This window comes from Nuphar pumila, chromosome 10 (assembly GCF_984573655.1).
Source record: "Nuphar pumila chromosome 10, dmNupPumi1.hap1.1, whole genome shotgun sequence".
Classification (NCBI taxonomy): Eukaryota; Viridiplantae; Streptophyta; class Magnoliopsida; order Nymphaeales; family Nymphaeaceae; genus Nuphar; species Nuphar pumila.
Genome location: NC_143258.1, coordinates 100308742 through 100328330, shown reverse-complemented (window position 1 = coordinate 100328330; position 19589 = coordinate 100308742). Strand labels below are relative to the sequence as shown.

The 19589-nt window shown below is 37.9% G+C and overlaps 1 protein-coding gene across 2 annotated transcripts; it reads left to right on the top strand.

Moving 5' to 3' along the window:
• The first annotated feature begins 1749 nt into the window (after nucleotides 1-1749).
• LOC149827576 (E3 ubiquitin-protein ligase RHF2A-like) lies at nucleotides 1750-14973 on the top strand. 2 transcript variants are annotated; one of them, XM_090019506.1, is made up of 9 exons: nucleotides 1750-1862; nucleotides 2281-2421; nucleotides 2579-2625; nucleotides 3187-3249; nucleotides 3390-3498; nucleotides 3611-4002; nucleotides 4099-4206; nucleotides 4295-4713; nucleotides 14699-14973. In XM_090019506.1, exons 2-8 carry the CDS (start codon nucleotides 2290-2292, stop codon nucleotides 4656-4658), a joined length of 1215 nt encoding a protein of 404 aa, XP_089875632.1. In that variant the 5' UTR covers nucleotides 1750-1862; nucleotides 2281-2289; the 3' UTR covers nucleotides 4659-4713; nucleotides 14699-14973. The 2 variants fall into 2 exon arrangements, with proteins under 2 accessions (XP_089875632.1, XP_089875633.1); XM_090019507.1 differs by having other exon boundaries at nucleotides 1812-1960.
• The last annotated feature ends 4616 nt before the right edge of the window (nucleotides 14974-19589 follow it).

Genomic DNA, 19589 nt, shown 5'->3' with positions numbered 1-19589 from the left:
GAAATTAACCTTGAAAGTGATATCCAATACGTGTCTTTTCCTACCATTGTGATTAATTTGTTATGTGGGAAATTTTGAAAATTTTCTTGTTAATGGTAATAAATTCAATTTCATTGTTCCTTATTATATAAGAACTTTATAAATGCTTGAATTGAATAAAGTTTTAAGTTTAATTCCTGGTAACATCAGTTACAAAATTATGGGCGTTATAATGAAATCATTACTATCATGCAATCCCTTGTCTTTACATGTCTAGGCATTTTTCCCTATCTTTTTTTTTGTTCAATAGACATAACTTTTACATAAAAGTGGCTCATGTAATAGATGCAAGGTTGTGGATTCATGTGAAATGGGTCATGGGATTGCATGCATTCTATCCATTGCACTGTCTTCATGATAATTTGTACCAGCTGTTCATTCATCTAGTGTATGGTATTACCCAAAAGGGCTTCCTTTATATGGTACAGGCCACTTGTGAATGTCACCAAGTTTAAAAGGGCTTGTTTGATGGTTTGTTTAGGATTGAACAAAATGAACAAAAAAAAATGGAACATAACATTTGTTATGTTTGTTCTGTAACAACTGTACCAAGTCCAATGTTTGTTTAAATGTACTCGGATGTTGTGTTTCAAATGTCCTTTGTTTGATAATAATGTACGAACAGCTTGGACAGTTATGACTTTCCCACATCTATTAACACTAAAACCCCCATTGGCACCAAAATTAGGAGAATCGTACTTGAAAAACTCGGATTTGATCCCGAATACATGAGAAGATAGCAATGTGTTGAATTTGTCCATAGAGATGAATTTTTTTCATTCGTGATTGATTTTGTTGATAGAGATGATGAATTTATTCATTCGTGGTTGAATTTGTCGATAGAGACAATCCAATACCTACAAACCACACATGAATCAATGAACACCATCTATAATTTCACATCAAACTGGAGCTCTAAGAAAGCAATCAAATGCCGAAGAAATGATGAAGTGCATGATTCCATTAAAATAAACATAAACAAATAACTCCCAACAATTGTATGATTATATCCATTTAACAAACCCACACCAACCTACCGTTTCTCCTCAAAGGTAGCCTTAAACCCTAAACCTTTAGTTATTTAAAAAACTTTTTTTTGATATTTACATAGAGAAATTATCTTTAGGATCAAAAACCTAAAAACCGTGACTCAATGAGTTTGACAGTGTAAAACTTTGTGAGCTTACCCCTTGCCTTCGCCAATCTCACAAACTTGTTGACATAGCTTTCATTGATTGGTCATTAAGGCCTTGGTGGGACCAACCTCAAAACTGTGTCCTTGATATTATTCAAAACTGACTAAGCTGTCATTTCCTTTAAGAATGGTTGCAAATCAAAGGGTAGCAGGGCTAGGGACTGAAAACAATAAATGGCATTTGAACAAAAAAAAAATCAATACAAATCAAATCGTTTTTAATCAGACCATTTTAAAGATTATTTTATTTAATTTTATTTTTTACAAATACATTTTTAATTTATTTAAAGTGGGTGGGCCCATGAAGTGACTTGGCTCTCTTCATCATTAAAAAAAAAAATCAATTAAGGGAAAAATTTGTGCCGACTCAATTTTTGCAATGTTATTTGTATAGGCGGCTTCATAAAGGGAAATTTTGCACAAATAATAACATGTTTCGTGTCTGTTTGACGTGTCCTTACAAAATGCCCATCGTTGGATTGGAACAACTCCCTAACACCTCCCCCATAAATACGGGTCAAAAGAGAAGTGCCGGGAATCCGGTCCTGTATAAAAAAGGGAGGCAAGCCAGGACGCTGTAGAAAAGGAGAGGGAAAGAGATAAGAGATAGACAGAGAGAGAGAGAGAGGTCCGTATCTTCTTCCCTTCGCCTTCCTTATTTCTGTTCTCATCGGACCCTCAAAATGAGGTAGAGATCGAAATCGCACTCCTTTTCCCACAGAAAAGGTAGGGTTTTCGAATCTGAAAATCATGGAAGTACAGATCGGTCTTGTAGTCTGAAACCCTAATCTTTTTGGGGCGATTGGTTGCGTTCCAAGCCTTAATTTCAGGTGGGTTTCCTGTAGAAAGGAATGCCCATCTGGTTTTGGTGAGAGAAATTTATTGGGTTTTGTTTTTGTTGGTTTTGATTATCGTTAGGTTGGGTGGTGTTTAATGTTTGATTGGGATTCTTTTCTTTCTTTCCTTTTGTTTTGAATTTTGGGGTTTGGGGTATTGGGGATGTTGTGCCTTAATCTTTTTTGCGTTTTGATTTGGGGGATCTTTAGGGTGGCGGGATGGATGAGAACAAGAAGAGCGAGAGCCATTTGACGTCTGCTGCGGCCTTTGTTGAGGGCGGCATACAAGACGCGTGTGATGATTCTTGCAGCATCTGTTTGGAGCAGTTCTGCGATAGCGATCCTTCGACGGTAGGCTTCCTCAATTTCGTCTCCGTTCTCTCTGTTGAGATGGTTTTTTTGTTTTGGATTTGGAGCTAATTCTTTGGGTTTTTTTCTGTAATTAGTAATGGTTGATTGTCTACTGCTCAATTTTTTTCGCTTTTTGTTGTTTTTGTCATGTGGGCAGGTGACTAGCTGCAAGCATGAGTTCCACCTGCAGTGCATCCTCGAATGGTGAGTTTGCAATCGCATTCATGCGTAAAAATTCAACTTTTATTAGGTTTGATTCACATGATAATGGTGTTATTTGGTTGGTTTCGTTGTTCTATTAAACTAGCACTCCATGTCTACTTAGAGGCCTAAGAAAAAGGGGATTTTGGTATTGAAGGGAGCTACCTCTTAATGGATTGGTGGGAAAGCGTATGCTGTGTAGTGGAATTTTGTGTTCCATGGTCCAATTTGTTCTCAGAGAATTTTGAGCTGGTTAGTTGGTGCAGTAGGGAATAGATTCCTATTGATTACAGAAGTTGACAGCCCAACGTTTCTTCCGATAACTGTATTGCTGATAGGAGTCACCTTTCTATCTTGTAATTGATTAAAAGATGGCTGTTAGGATTCAATTTTGATCGTCATAACTTTCTGTTGTGATAGTTAGATTGTGAGCTGTATTGGTGGTTGGTATCATTGTTTAGGTTGTATATTTAGCCATTCTTTACTTGTTTTTAGTTTCTACTCGGAACACATGATCAGTATTTTGTGCAATCTCTTACTTCGTGCTCATTTTGTGCATGGCAGGTGCCAGAGAAGCTCTCAGTGCCCCATGTGTTGGCAATCTATTAGTCTCAAGGATCCTGCAAGGTCTGTTTGAGTAAACTCTGTGATTATTCCTGTTTGTTTGTTTCTTCTTGGTGATTGTGGGATTTGCATTACATTCTGCCCATAGAAAATAAAAATAACATTAAGGATGTGTTTCGCTAAAGATGATTGTGTTGTCTCAGCCAAGAATTACTTGAGGGAGTTGAGCGTGAGAGGAACTTTAGGTTAAATCAATCTCGAAACCCCGCTATATTCCATCATCCAACACTTGGGGACTTTGAATTACAACATGTATGTTTTCTTGATGCCTTGACTCATAATATTTATAATTTTGTTAAGAAATTACTGGATCTGCACCTATTTATAGATGTTTTTATTTGTGTCTGAACTTTGTGGAATGCAGCTATCTGTAGGTGCAAATGATTCTGAACTCGAAGAGCGTATTATCCAACATCTAGCTGCAGCTGCTGCAATGGGCAGGACGCACCACATTGCAAGAAGAGAAGGCCAGTGGGGTAGAGGTGGATCTCATGCTCGGCCACAGTTTTTGCTCTTCTCAACACATCCAAATGCACAAGCAGTTGGTCCTATATCTGCAGTTCAGAGAGCTGGTGCAAATGAATCTACGCCAACTGTAGCTGTGTTGACCCCAGCAGCTCCCCTGTCTTCTGTGGAAGAAGAACCTTCACAGGGTGGCATCTCACAAGTACTAGCGAGTCAAGTTGATGAAGTGTCTGGCTCAGCAATTGTGACTCCCACTAATACAAACAACAGACATGGCATTTTTAATAATAGGTAACACTCTGTAAATTACAGAACATGGACCATAGAAAATGTTACCTTATGCGTTTGGTAGTTTTCTATCTGTTGATGATGGTATTTTTTGTACAGGAGTAGTTCAAGTCAATCTTCACCTGTGAATCAAGACCGAGCTGGGCCATCTGATTTCCATTCTTTCTCGGAATCACTAAAATCTCGCTTCAATGCAGTTTCAACACGGTTTGAGTCAATCAAATACTTTTTTATTAAGACAAGTTGATATGTTTGGCCTCTCACGAAGCATTGTTTATTGTGATATTTTTTGAAGATACAAGGAAACAATTTCAAAGAGTGCAAGAGGATGGAGGGAGAGGCTGTTTACACGAAATATGTCTATGTCTGTACCAGCCACTAACTCTGAAGTTAGGAGAGATGAAAATGCTGGTATAGCCAGCATTTCTCGCATGATGGAGCGCCTTCAAACTACAAGTGGCCGAGGTAATGAGGCCTCTGTGTCAAGAAACATTGGAAGTAGTGAAAATGTCCAAGGTAATGAGGCATCTGTGTCAAGAAACATTGAAAGTAGTTCTGTTACTCCTCCAAGCATCCAAGGAATTGCGGAAAATCATGCTAGCACATCTCCAACCAGTGGAAGTGCAACAGCTTGTACTGCGACATCTGGTCCAAATTGATTCACCTCACTACATATCTATAGGATGAGTTCATGTTAAGCCTGCACCTGTGAAGGTTAGTATTGAAGAGACTTTTATTGCAATCAATGATTGTTGTTTTCTATCATCTTCATGCACTATATCAAGCTATGTTTACTTTAGATGCATATACCTATTTATGTAATGCAGATTGCTTGATTAAGCTTGTTTGTAGTCACATAGTACACACTTTCAGTTTTCAACTTTTGCGAGGGATGTTGATTCACTTGGAAGTAGCTTGACTAAGAAATTTTATCATCTGTTTCAGATGTTTGAATAGTTGATTTGACTTTCACTTCCCCCGATCCTACCCCACCCTCACCACTGCCAACAACAACACCCTCCCTCCACCCACCCCTGGGCTTTTCTTCCTTTGTGATGAAAAACTCACAAAGGCAGTCCTAGGTTATTAAACAATGAGCAGATAGGGTAATCCTACACTACTACCTGGCCGTACACTTCAAGCACATGGAATTCATTTAAACTTCAACCAGGTGATAAATCATAAAACATCATTCCACACAAATGGGTGGTATTTTGAAAAACTGCATTACAATTTCACTGCCATTTTATATTGCAAAACAAACATTTGCCTTATTGAAAAGGGGACTTTGATTGTCGGTTAACCAAGGTTCTTTTCTTCTAAGATATATCTTGGTTATTAGTTATTGTTGGTTGAAGTGATGGCAAGCTTTGTTGAATAGAATTCATTTGATAGCACCATGAATAGAGCTTGCTTGATGCCATTTGTGATTTTGAGTGATAAATTCAGCCTCTTGTTTGGAAGGAGCTTGTATTTTTCATCTTCATCTTCCCAGCAGTTTTTTTTTTACTTTTTGGAATGGGAACTCCTCGTATATAACCAACTCAAAAGTGTGATACTAACATGTTTTTTTCAGCCACTTTTTTTTTTTGAGGTGAGAATTCAACATGCAAGAATTCCTAACAGCATAAATATGCTGACATGTACTATCAAAATATAAAAAAAAATTCATGCAAGTTCTGCATATACACGTGTGTTACATTCACATATGATCTATGTCACAGGGATTCGGCCAGACATGTGCCGCACCCGCGTCGACGCGACGCGGGTGCGGGTGCTGCACCCAGTGCGGTCAACCCGACCCTGGGTGCGGTCAACGCACCCAGGGTCATTTTGGTCTATTTTTTTGATTTTTTTTTTAAATTTTCCCTGTGAAATGGGCTGCGAAATTTAAATTTTTTTTTTCTTAACGGAACCAATGGGCGCCCACGTAAGACGACTCTTCATCAAGCTTCTCAATCGAATGCAGATACGTCAACATAAATCTGACACCCTAATAAGTGCGTGGGAAACCCCAAGGAGTTTTATAATAATGGTTTCTGCAGAGGTGTGGGCCCCCAGTCACATGGGCAACTGAAAGCCCCTTCAAAATAGTGATCCTGTTCACGTGACCATTTAATCGAGGGCCTTCCGTGAAGGGCTCTATGTTGGCGAGGAGGAGGTGGGACGGATGAGAGATTTGACTTGAACGGTCCGAGACCCAAGGGCGCATTCATGATTGACGGGCATCCCAAGCACATTGTAAGGTCGCTTTCGCCTCCACAACTTGATGCAGACTGTCGTAAAAACACGCAAAACAGCCCTTAGGCCTTAGCCCTCTCCTGTAGTTATAGAAAGACCAACATTAACCTTTTATGTATAAAGTATTACAAGGAAAAAGAATATAATAATAGTAGTAAGGTAAAGCAGTAGGGGTGGGGAGGAGATTACATCAGTAAAGTATTCTTCGACAAAGAATTATTGTTTGGTGGGGGAATGTGGGAAGAGTGCGGGTACCCTATGAAATGGACCCGCGCCGGGGGAACCCCCAGACCCCCTTGATATATATATATATATATATATATATATATATATATATATATATATATATATATATATATATATATATATATATATATATATATATATATATATATATATATATATATATATATATATATATATATTTTACATTTTTGCCCCTGCTGCACCCCCGCACCCGCACCCGCACCCATGTGACATAGCATATGATTTATGCTTGTACTGTGGTGCATAAGTTATGAAAAGGTTACTATGGGGCCATTCAATAGTTACAAGATAGTTTAGGTAGGGACAGAATTTTAATATATTATCTTAGCAAGTTAAAGAACATCCAGATTCGTTGCTAATGGGTAGGGCTAGTAATGAATCAATCTGCTCATAAATTATCTCCATTTGGCTCGTTAATGAGTTCACTTGGGCTTGTAAGAAGAGCTCAGATTCAGCTGGATGTGAGATCTTTACATGAAATGTGGCGAGCTTGAATAAGAGCTTTGGAACTCATCAACTTGTGTGAGGCTTGTTAGGCTTGTAATGATAACATACATATATTTTGTGAGATATGTATTATATGGTAATGTGTAAATAAATTAGTTACTTGGCATGACTTCAGATACAAGAGGTCAGGAGTGATATCTTTGCTTCCTCATTCACTCATAAACCAAAATTATGTAAGCAAGTGTCAAAATTTATCTTCTCTCATCCATCTTTACAAAAATAGTGCTCATTTTTCTCAAATGAGCTTGCTTGGCCATGTCACACAAATGCTTCATTTTACTCCTGCATGCTATCTTTGTATATACTATTGTAATGGACGACACCAAATTGGCTTCATTCCCTTATCTAGAGCCACATCCATGTGACATGACAGCTGAGTTGGTGCGAACCTGCTCAGGCACTTGACAAGACAAGCACATGCTCGTGCTCAAGCTCGCATGGGAAAAAACAAGGCAAGCTCAAACAATCTAAGCTCGCGTTATTTGGCTCATTTGCAGTGTCAATAGTGAGAATCTTCTAATGCAAGTCGTGCTAGAATCTTCTCTGTAATTCATACTCCATTGTGCTGACTTATCTGAATGTTCTTGTTCTTCATTTTTTATATTTTGCAATCTGCTACATTTCTCCATTCAAAGAAACTCAAAATTCAGATTTTCTACCAGTGATGACTAGGCTTAAATGATGATTATGTCCATAATAAAGTCATTTCTGATTTTGTCATGATTAATAGAAAAATGATATGTAGATTTGCACTATCTTAACCTAGGTGTCTCAGGTTCAGATCCCATGGTGGCTTGTGCCCCCAGCTTGTTTGAATGGTTGAATCCCTCCTATCAAGCAGGGAAGGAAATGAGGAAAAATAAAATGTTTCCCAAGTTGACCACAAAATTACCCATTGTTTAAGCTTACTATCATCAGATCATTTTTATGGTGTTTTTTTCTCTAACAAACAGAATGCTAGAATCTTTTGCTTGTTAGCATCAGATCGCAGCATAGAAGATCTGTCAAGGCCATGTCATACCAACTTAAAAGGAAAAACAAGGTGTTAGAATCCTTGTTTCATGATTGTTAGATAATCTTGGAAAGAAATAATCTGTATTTATTGTCTACTTCATCTATTGAATGGATCTCTGTCTAGGAGTGCTAGTGATTCTGAGTAGCTGCATGCCACAATTGTTGATATAAGACTGAATTTTGGCGTGCTTGAATAGCTACTAGTTTCTTTCTGATCCATGTTCAAAGTAGTTTTTAAATTGAGATTCTCATCCATATGTTCGATCTCAAAGCCCTCCTCAAATGCTTAAAATTTCACTCTTTCAGCCTACACAATCTATATTCTGAACTTTTCTTCTATTAGGATGATCTGTTCCCTCACCAGGTTAATAAAAGGGCTCATAGTGGGCTCTACATATCATACCTTTCATATTTCATGATGCTTAGTGCCATCCATTTAGTCAAATTATTGGAACAAAACGTGATGCCGCAGAAGGGTCCTGCCACCTTTGAATGTTCTATCCGTTTAGGCCACATCTGGACAGCATCAAACACTCGGGATCAGGAGCACCTCTCTCTCTCTCATGCACACACATTTTGCCATGTATCCACATATCCACGTTTCATCTATGCCATCCAGCAAGTTTTCATCTCCGACTTGCTGGCAGACACCGTCGACATGATACAGGAGCACACCCCCCTGCCTTTGCTCTTCAGCTGCTTCTTTAGAGAAGCACTGGGATTAGGTGCTTACTGTAATTGGTCTAGCGTAATGATGTATGAGACTTATGTCATGCATATACTCTCTTTTCTGCCTTTAACCTACAACGATAATAATGGGAAACTCCATGGAAGTGATTATATTCATGTTTGTACAGCCATACTTGTATGATGTAGATGCAGACAGACACAGATAGACCTTTAGATTTTTGGATTCTTTAGAAGGTTGCATTTTTCTCATTATTCACATCAATCATGACTTAATCCAAATGTGTGTGTGTTCTATACTCTTCTTTTTCTATTGCTCTTATTTCTGAGATTGATAGATATGGCATAGAGAGAAAAAAGTGACTAATAAAACGGTACAACTATGCCTTGAACCATCAGTTCCCATCCATCTGAAGATCACATCTTTTCTTAAGTTCATAAGTGCCTCCATTTGTTTAATGTTTGTGGTCGATGGAGGGTCTTGTCTGGGTGTGTTAAAGGTGTTTGTGTGAATGATCGTCTCATTTGTACTCTCCAAAGATATGTCAGGGATGCGGGATACTTTCAACATGCTGATCATTTTGAATTTCACCTATTGGTTGTATGAAGGGTTTCCTCATTTACTTGTGTGGTCCAAGCTATATCTGGTCTGCAAATTTTTTTGTCTATGCCATGTATGGAAAGTGATTGCATCCATGTCCGTTAATTATCCTTGGAGTGACGCCATTATAACCAAGGGTCACTCACTGGGTTGAATCATTCAGGGTGGGTGTCCTCCAGCTTGGCTATCTAGAAAACAAAGAGAAAAAGTTATGCAGTGGTTGTCATGTCTCTACTGTTCATGCTGCTGGCTATGGTATTATCAGTACATATCCGGAGAGAGAGAGAGAGAGAGAGAGAGAGAGAGAGAGAGAGAGAGGCACTGATTAGTCTTCTCTTACATGACATGTAAAATGTTAAGTCATTTGGTTTTCAGCATCACGACCACCATCTGTGCCATGGCTTCCACCACCCTCATCTTAATATTATACCTGTATTAAGCATCATTAAGATCATTGGGTTTATTTTCATTTGTCTGCTCTTTATTATTCTTAAATGCTTTCTACTTACCAACTGGATCTCCGCTTGTCTGGTATGAGCAGTTAGTGCACGCCACCTTGTGTGGGGGCGTTGCAAGTTCAAATCCCAATGGTATGGTTGTATAACTGGTGGGGGGTCCTCCATCTTGCCTCCCAAAAACAAAAATGCTTTCTATTCTTGGATGACAACCAAATATTTTACTTTGAGTTTCAAAAATACAAAAAAAGTTATTGTTCTTATTGTGGGCTAAATGTGTAGTGTGAAATCATCAAAACATTTTGCTTATTGGAGAAATTGGGTTTTCACATGCTTTAGAATCCTACAATATGCTTTTGTTTAAAATGGAGATATCAATTGCACGTTATGGCCCTATAATGGAAGACTACCATGTTTACCTTGCAATGACAATGATAATAGTTTATATCTGTTCTTTTGTGTAGATGGATAGTCTGGATTACAGATAAGCCATCTACACTTTCATTTTTACGCTAACGATAAGAAGCTAAGGGCGAACACAATTGCTTGTGTGAGTAGGTTGTCAAAATCAAGGTTGTATGTATCATATCATAACCTGTATCGATCAGACCCAAAATAAGATACATATCGTATTGTAAAAAATCGTAAATTGTGAAACAAAATTAAAATCTAAAAAAACAGAAAAGATTAGCAAAAATTCTAAAAGATCATAATACAAAACCTATGTCACATGGGTGCGGCACGGGTGCAGAGCAATTTAAAAAAATGTGGACACGGGGACACGGCTATATATATATAAAGATCGATTTTTTTAGTTTTTATACGTCTTTGGCCCTAAAATGGACAAAAATAGACTTGGTCAAAGTTGACCGAGTCCAAAATGTGGACGGACTCGGCCCCGGTGCGTTGACCGAGTTCGACACTTGGTTGACCGTGTTTGAAGCTGCAACCATGTCGGGGCATGTCGACGCCGGTGCGTCGGCCTTATAGCCGAGTCCGTGTGAGTTATTTCAAAACACAAAAATCAAGCATAAAATCACATGTGAAGCATTTATGTCTCTATAAGTTACAATCATCAAATCTCACAAGAACAATGCAAAATATTAATATCTTTCAAACTTTTAATAAGTATACCATCAATCATTATCATTATCTCCTTGTTCTCCATCGTTTTCTTCTTCTCCTTTTTCGACATTCAAATCATCTCCTATATACGTGGGGTCTTTGTCATCTACGTCCTAAGCTCCCTCCACATTTATTTATTGAATGTCTTTTTACCTTAACCTACTTCTTTGGGTGAAATGGTGGAAATGCACACTTGACGAAATCACGAAAACCCTTTCCCCAGTGCAAAGATCGGCCCCCAAAACAGTCTCACGGCTCTTAGGGTGCATGAGAAATCTCTCTAGTATGTTCTATATGAATGAGGGTTTCGGCCCTCAAAAGCCCTTTAAAACCCCAAAACTTAAAAATCCAGTTTCGCCCTTTTTAAAGTTCGTCGGTACCGTATTGTACGATATGATTCATATTGTAATATACGGTATGATGCAACCTTGTGTTATACGATGCATACGATACATGTATACGGGTGTGTCTTGCATCGATACGATACGGACAACATTGGTCAAAATATTGCTACAACTCTTTCTTCCCAATCCCTTGTTACATGTCGCTTTGGTATTTGGTACATATCCAATTCTACACGAGCTATCCATTTTCATTATATCGACAGACATAGAGTACCGAAAACTGGTTAGATACAGTTCACATGGTACTTGTTGACTTGTTGGTCAGTGCCCTGGGTTCATACTGCATACCTGAAAGATCTCTCTCTCTCTCATATATATATATATATATATCTTAGTATATTAATTTGTAAATTGTCCAGTTTTCATGATTCCTTATCAAGTTTCAAGAGGTTGGTACTGTGAGCACCTTTTGTACTTGATGGGACTTTTATGGCCTATCCAGCCATTTCTTATCATTATCATATTGGTTTCATTTTCATGGAATTTGATTTCATGAATTTTACATCCCACGTCATGGGGTTACTTTTAGAACACTTAGCACTTGATTTACTGTACCTTCTCAGTCATCTCATTTTAATGGTTTTCTTGTAATCATAGTCAAGATATAAGCAATATTTTGAAAATATAGCGATAATATCACTATAAATTCATAAAACAATATTGAAGGCAAAATATCATGATATTTTGAAAATGTCAGAAATTTATATATATTGTGATATTATCATGATGACATCACATTATTATCAATTACTTCTTACCTTTTTACTTGTTTTCTATGTCTTAACTACATTTTTCTTCTTTTATATTTTTTACTTATTTCTTTTATTACATGTGTATTTTATTATCTAACGTCTAAACATGTCATTTGCTTACTTATTTCTTTTATTACATGTGTATTTATTATCTAAAGTCTAAACATGTCATTTTGCTTATTTATTTCTGATATTTTTATATTTTTTTAAACTTTTTGAGCCCCAAGTTTTCCTGAGATTTATCAACTAAACCTATATTATCACGAGCAATTGCCTTGTCTAGATATAGCCGAGACCGATATTTGTGACTATGCTTGTAATTAAATATGGTTGATAAATGCTTGATTTTTCTCTTCCTTCCCCACAAGTTGCAGTTCTTCCTCTTTGGGCTAGTCTTTCTTATCTGAACTTTCTAGAGCTGGACAGGGGAGAGTGGCACTATCTTCACCTAGGGCTCTGGGGTGCTATCCCTACGCCTGGCTTAAAACGGAAATAAAAGAAAAGAAGCTGGGGTGTGGGTGTGGTTTGTGCGCATAGCGTTTTATATATATATATATATATATATATATATATATATATATATATATATATATATATATATATATATATATTAGGGGTATTTTGGTCATTTCAGTCCTTGTAATAGGTTGTGCATATTAGGGGCACATTAGTACTTTTATTTTATTCTTTGCCCCTAATGTGCACAGCCTATTACATGGACTGACATGACCAAAATACCCCTAATGATATTTACCTATTACATCATTATATATATACTACTTAACACATAGGGCATGGTTCCTCTTCTTTAACTTCTTTATTTATAATCATACATTTCCAATTGTCAATGTCCTTTTGCAAAGTTTTTCTTGGATATGCTTCTAATTTTCTCAATCTTTTGTTCATGTAATCAAAGTACACCAATCAGTTCATCAATAGTAGTTTCCCTCTTTGTGTCTTCAACCATGATCAATGTATGTTCCACTCTTAGGGTTGTGTTTCTTATATTTTTTTTTATTTAGAGTAAAATTGTCAATTGGAATTTGTTTCATCTGATGGGCAATGGCAATGTTGCAAGAAAATGAACCGAAGTTTTTTTATTTGTTCATTTGGAGCAACCAGGAATGCAGTAAATATTATAGCTGTACTACATTTAGCCATTTATATCTATGCCTCTTTAACTTTTCTTCTATTGATGTTAATTTCATAGGCTGATTCATCAACAGCAGTGAATTTTTTCTGTCCAGTTGTTTATGGTCTCCAGCTAACTCTTTGCTCAATGCTCAGCTTAACTCATGATGGCTACAGTTTTTTACTGCCACCAACCAGATTCTTTTTATATCTTGGAGTTCACTGAAACCCAAAATGCTCTAAGAAATCCATTGGTAGCCTTGACCTTGCTTGTGTAGCTTCCACCTTGATGTGTGGCAAGAGCCAGAATTAAAGGACTAAGCTATCTCGAAGTCTCTATGCCCTTCAAGTTTGATGGCATAACCAGGCAAGAATGACCCATTCTTTCTGTCTATGTTTAAAAAGAAAGAATAAATAAATAAAAATGCTCTTGAAAACTGTACTCCATAAAACTCAAACATTTCCTGTGAGGACATGAAATATGTAATACTTCCCTAGAGATATCCTCTTTTTATTGACTCTTTAAACAAAGACCCTTCCAAACATATCTAAATTACACATTTGCAATTTGACATTAAAAGTCCTTTTCATGGTTAAAATTGTGATTATCGTTTACAGTTACATGCTGGTGTCAAGTGATTATGATGTGTTTTAGGTGTGAAATTTTATGAGTTTGCTTGAGGTTTTGTTTCTATATCTTTTCTTGAAAGTATGGTCTTAGAGCTATGGTGGTTGGACTTTGATGGTAGAACGCATGCTGCTATGACATTTTAAGCAAGTCCTCTGGTTCGCTTGCATATGTGAAACAATTTATGGATATGACTGTAAATTTTATGAGTAACTCTAGAATGAAAATATGTCAACCTGTATGTCACGTTGTAGTAATCTTGGATTTGGAAACACCAGCTACTCACTGGTCAATTTTCAGTTGTTTCACTAGGAGGAGCTCAACTCTTGTTTTGTTCTCCTGCTACTTGGTGTATGGCATGTGTGTCATTCGATTTTATCTTGACATGCTTCTTTCTGGCTGTATGTTCTTAAGACGATCACGGGCACTATAAATCTACATGCTAAAATTTAACAGTGTTCCATTGCCTCCTACAATGGATCATCCCTGAATTATGCATCACAGACACTTGAGCCATCAGATTTTTCGTCCAGCAATCAAACCATGGGATCATTTTTGTATCGGGGAAACTCAGTGAGCCAATGGGAAGCTGAGATCACGATCCTCTTGTGCTTGAGAAGTGGAATAATTGACCTTTCCTAGTTTCTTCATACTGTTTTTTTATTGATCAGTTCATCTCGTTATGAATCTTTTGTTCTTGTCTCTCTTATCATCAAATGCTTGTGATCTAAGTTATCCCTTTTGTGGACCATGACATGATGCTGAAAAAATTAGTTGTGTATGCATACAGCCAAGGGTCTAATGGTTATGTTGATCAAGCAAGTTTACTGTGAGTTGACGTTAGTTGGTCGATTTTGTTGACTTTGGTTGAAAACATTGTGCTGCAGGTTGAAGGAAAGCTTCTTTGTGGTTTTGGGAAAGATGAACACCGCATCTGTAGGAAGGATCAATGCTGGCTACTGCTGAATATTTAAGCCAGTTTTTCTGTTTTTCTTTTTTCCCTAATTCTACAAAGAATGATGGATGCTGGCTGGTTTGTAGATTTTTGCTGTAAACGATGCAGAAAAAAAATACCCGCCATCCTCTGTTTATTTTCCTAGACATTATTATACTCTCCATCTACATACATGAATTAAACCCCATGTGATCTCTTTGGTTCAAACTGTTTACTAGTTTTTTATATTGGATTCTTCACTGTTGACAGTGCAGTATTTGGTATGGGATGACAGAGGTGCATCCATGGTTTTGGTGGGTCCTACACAAAATCAACTGTGTGAACGCACCGTTTAGTATTTCATGAGATCTCTGGCTGCTTGTCCAAAGTGATTGCTTGTCCGTCACGTAAGTGGATCTCTGCCGGGAGGGTGGATCGGGTGCAATCACATTGCACACTTTGTGTGTGCCGCTGCACCTGACTGGCCTCCATCTCTGGGGTACAGCCTGTCAGCTGGGGAGCCCAACAAAAGATGAGGTCAGATCAGGTGCAGGGGCACACTAAAGTGTGCAATGTGATTGCACCTGATCTGCCATCCTCTTCCGGCATTCATAGGCCCGGATCTATAGAGTAGCAAATGGGTTGGATCATGGGTCAGATGTAGTCGAGGTCCGACTACTGAACCTCGACTAGCGCTTAACCTCGCCAGTCTTGGTTCTGACTCTATGTTATCGGTTAACCCCAAAACCTGCAGTCAAATTTTATATATGTCGATATTTTTCCCAAATTTTTTTTGGTTGATGATGAACACCTCGCCGAGAACCGGGTCACTTAATGGGCCTGCCGCCCTTCAAGGTAAAACCCTGAGTGGCTTTGCTAGGAAGTCAACCAGTTAAAGGCACCCGTCGAGCTTGGAACAAAGGGTCAGCACCTTCTCTTAAGGCTGTGAGGTTTTATCTTGCCAAGAAAAAGCCCCGTAGGGAGATTTATTATTGTATTGGTTGGGGTGTATGGGAGGGTAGCGTACAGGTGGGTCGAGCCTTGTCGCTAGTACTCTAATTGCCTGAGAACCAGGCAGTGTTTGGTTCTTGAGGGTGGGTGGTGCGGGACGGAAAAAGATGCCAAGAACTTAATTTTTAACAAACGTTGGACGTGGTGTAGGTACGGAACGCCGTCTGCTGCATTCATAAAAGTGTGTTATTTTCGTTTTACTTCTGTTAAAAAAGAATAAGGACAGGGAAAACAAATTAAAAAAATACATCGACATGCATGCCCCCCTCTCTATCTATCTCTCCTGTGCAGAGGCTAGTTGAGTGGAGGGGCAGCTGTGGAGGTGAAGGCGGCGATGAGCTTTCTCTCTCTTTCTCTCCCTTTTCTTCTTTCTTTTCATTCTTCTTTGTTCCTCTATATATTTTTGTTTCTCCTTTTTTTTGTTTTTTTTTTCTTATTCTTCTTCTCTTCTTCTTGATTAGGGTTTCTTTTTTTTTCTTTTCTTTTATTCTTTTTCTTCTTCTTCTTATTCTTATTCTCTTCTTTCTTCTTCTTATTCTTTTATTTTCTTCTTGATTAGGATTTTTTTTTATTTTCTTTAATTAAGATTTTTATTGATTAGGATTTTTTTTCTTTGATTTTCATTGTTTAGGGGTTTTTTATTTTCATTGATTAGGGTTTTTTTTATTAATTACAACTTTTTTTATTTTCATTTATTAGGGTTTTGAATCAAATATCTTTAAATAAGGTTTTTGTTATTTAATTTTCTTTGGGCTTTTCATTGATTTGATTAGGGTTTTGAATCTAATAACTTTAATTAGGGTTTTAAATATTTAATTTATGGTTTATTTTTCTTGTAATTTAAGGTTTTGTGGTTTATATATGATTTAGATTTTTGCATTTTAGGGTTTTATAATTTATTTATGGTTTTTTATTTATATATAAAAAATCTGAATTCTTATTTTTTTCTCAAATTACCCAAAATTTAGACATTTTTCCTACTTGTATCTATTTTGAGATCTATATTTAGAGCTAAAATCCATAATTTTTTGATAAACTTTAATAATAGATCTAATAAGACCTTAATTAAAGTATATATATATATATATAATATCAATTCTTATTTTTAAAATTACCAAATTCTAAATATTTTTTAGTTTTTAGATCCAATCCAATATCTATATCCGAAGTTAAAATTCATAACAAACATGTTAAAACACTCTATGGTTGGACGGATCGGGTCATATGATCCCAAACAAATTAATTTGGTTCATTATCCATGACTGTTCAAGTTGTTTGCACATCGTTATAAAACAATGGACATTTACATCACAGTATCCGAGTATGGTACAAACAAACGTTGAACTTGGTAGGGTTGTTACTGAATGAACCTAACCAGTGTTTTGTTCTGTCTTTTTTTGTTAATTTCTTTTAATCCTGAACAAACCATCAAACATGCCCCCCAAAAGAGCAGGTATTTGCCAAGGGTGGGCCAACAGCCGGCAGGGTGGCCGGTCTGCCGTGTCTGTAATGCAAAGTGTGTAAGAAGTAGGGACATGTCGCGATGACATCACTCTCATACAGCATACTACTTCAATGCAGCATTGATGCGTGGTATGGATATTAAAATAAATAAGAATAAACCAACCGGAGCTCGCATGGGCCCGGTGTTGATGGATCTGGAACCATTGTTTCGTGAAAATATCTGATCTTTCAAAGACTGTGGGCATGCGAGGTTCTTATGAGCTGTTTAACATGGCTCGTCCAATCCAATGGTTGGGGATGAGACAACCAGATCAACGGTCACTAACCCTCAAACGTCATACTTAATCATAATGCCCTCTCATGTTCTACCATCAGTCGCGTAATGGACACTTGATTATCATTTATTATTATTATTATTATTGATCTCATTAAGGGACGTTAATCGCGCATCATCAGGGTAGGGGCCCACATGGTTTGCTTAGGGGAGAGGGGCTTCGATGCGGACTCTTTATTCCAACTACCATTCAAAATTCGATGCAATATACAAATAAATAAAAAGTGAAAAAAAAAAATAATAACAAAAGAGAGAGAAGTCCTAGGGGTAGCAGTGGATCGGGGTGGGTGCAGGAGACTGCCCCGTCTCAAAATCCTGCACTGGTTTTGATTTTAACCTCCAATTCATGTCTTTCATTCCTGGTTCAAATGGGTTGAGGCGGGACGGGGCTTCGTTTTTTCTCGATCCATTGCCATCCCTGAAGAAGGATTGAGGATGGAGTGAGGCAGGGCAAGATGGAGATTGGAGCAGGGTGGGAGAATGCATAAGTTCTTCCCCACCTTCATTTTGCATGGGTTTTGATTTTAACCTTCATTCCTGTTTCATGTCCGGTCCAAACGGGGCAAGGTGAGAGGGGGGGCCCTGTTTCTTCAATCCACTACCATCTCTAATAAGCCCACCGACAAAAAGGTGAAAAGATCAGGTGCAATACGTTTGCATAAATATTTGTGCCATGTGATTGCACCCGATCCGGACTCGACAAGAGACGCGTTGTAAAGAGAGGGGTCGTCAGGTTTGACGGAGCGCTGTTAACGAAAGCAAACGCCGTCATCGACGGAAACGTTTCAGTGAACCGTCCGCGTCGGTGGCCCGTCTTCTTCTTCTAGAATGACAAACATGTCCCGCCCTAAACTCTCTCGTGAAACAAAGCGAAGCGAGGGAAGGTGAATCCAAGCAGATTTATCACCGTGTTATCTTACCAAAATACCCTTATTCATTACATCAAAATCCAACCAAAAAGCAGGAAACCAAAACCACCTTAGCCTGTACAAGATGACAGATTTACCCTTCATTTCGCTAATTTTTTTAACTTTTTGATCTCTACTAGGAGAAAGTATTATGGTTGAAGGTCCTCAGGATCAGCTTCAGACTCAATCCAATCCAGCCGAACAATTTTATTTTTAATTGTAAAAAATCACAAAAAAATATACAAAAGAGATTAGCAGATTCCATTTCGATTCAACCCGAATCAAGGTGATTCTGAACGATCCAATGTGAACTGAATCGGTTGAATTTGTTTTTTTAAGATAAAATTGTTTTTTTTTTTTTTTTGTATTGGATCGATTTTGAGCCGATATGATATTATACGAATTGGCCAATTAAGATCATGAGCTGGTTTTAAGTAGGGGTGTCAACAGGTCGGGTGTGGTTCCCATCAGGTAAAACCAGACTTGGATCAGATTTTTGGGTATGGTATTGGGTCCCAACTCAGGTTTAATCGGGTCTACCATAAGAAAAAACATACTCGAACCCTATAAGAAATACATGAACTAGACCCGAATCATACCCAGTAAAATAATATTTTTTATAATTTTTACAATGAAAATTTGCTGGTCTTGATCGAAACACGGGATGGGCCCGGGTCTGGTATAAAATTTCTTAAACTATACCTAAGTCCATGTATTAATTGGACCTTCAGATCCGGACCTAGGTCTAAATCGGGTCTTCTTATTTGTCATCATATCCGGACCCTATAGAGTTTGGTCCGGGTAAACCCGAACCGTTGACACCCCTAGTTAGAAGGACGTCAACATATCAAATATATTCTCCATATCCTCGTTCAGTTGGATTGGGTTAACAAAACTGAACTTGGACATAGACCAAGAAATGGATCGAGCTCATTTCGAGTCCAAGACGAGGGTGTACAGTACTGCTTGGATCAATGTGATAGTCAGAAGGGCAAACGAGATCTTAGAAGAAACGAAGAACGGGCCCCACACCAGCCTGTACTGCATCACTCCCTCCTCGAACTGCCACGTCATCCCGGACCTGACGACGCACACAAAACCCCAACTTATTAGCGCCTTCAGGTCCA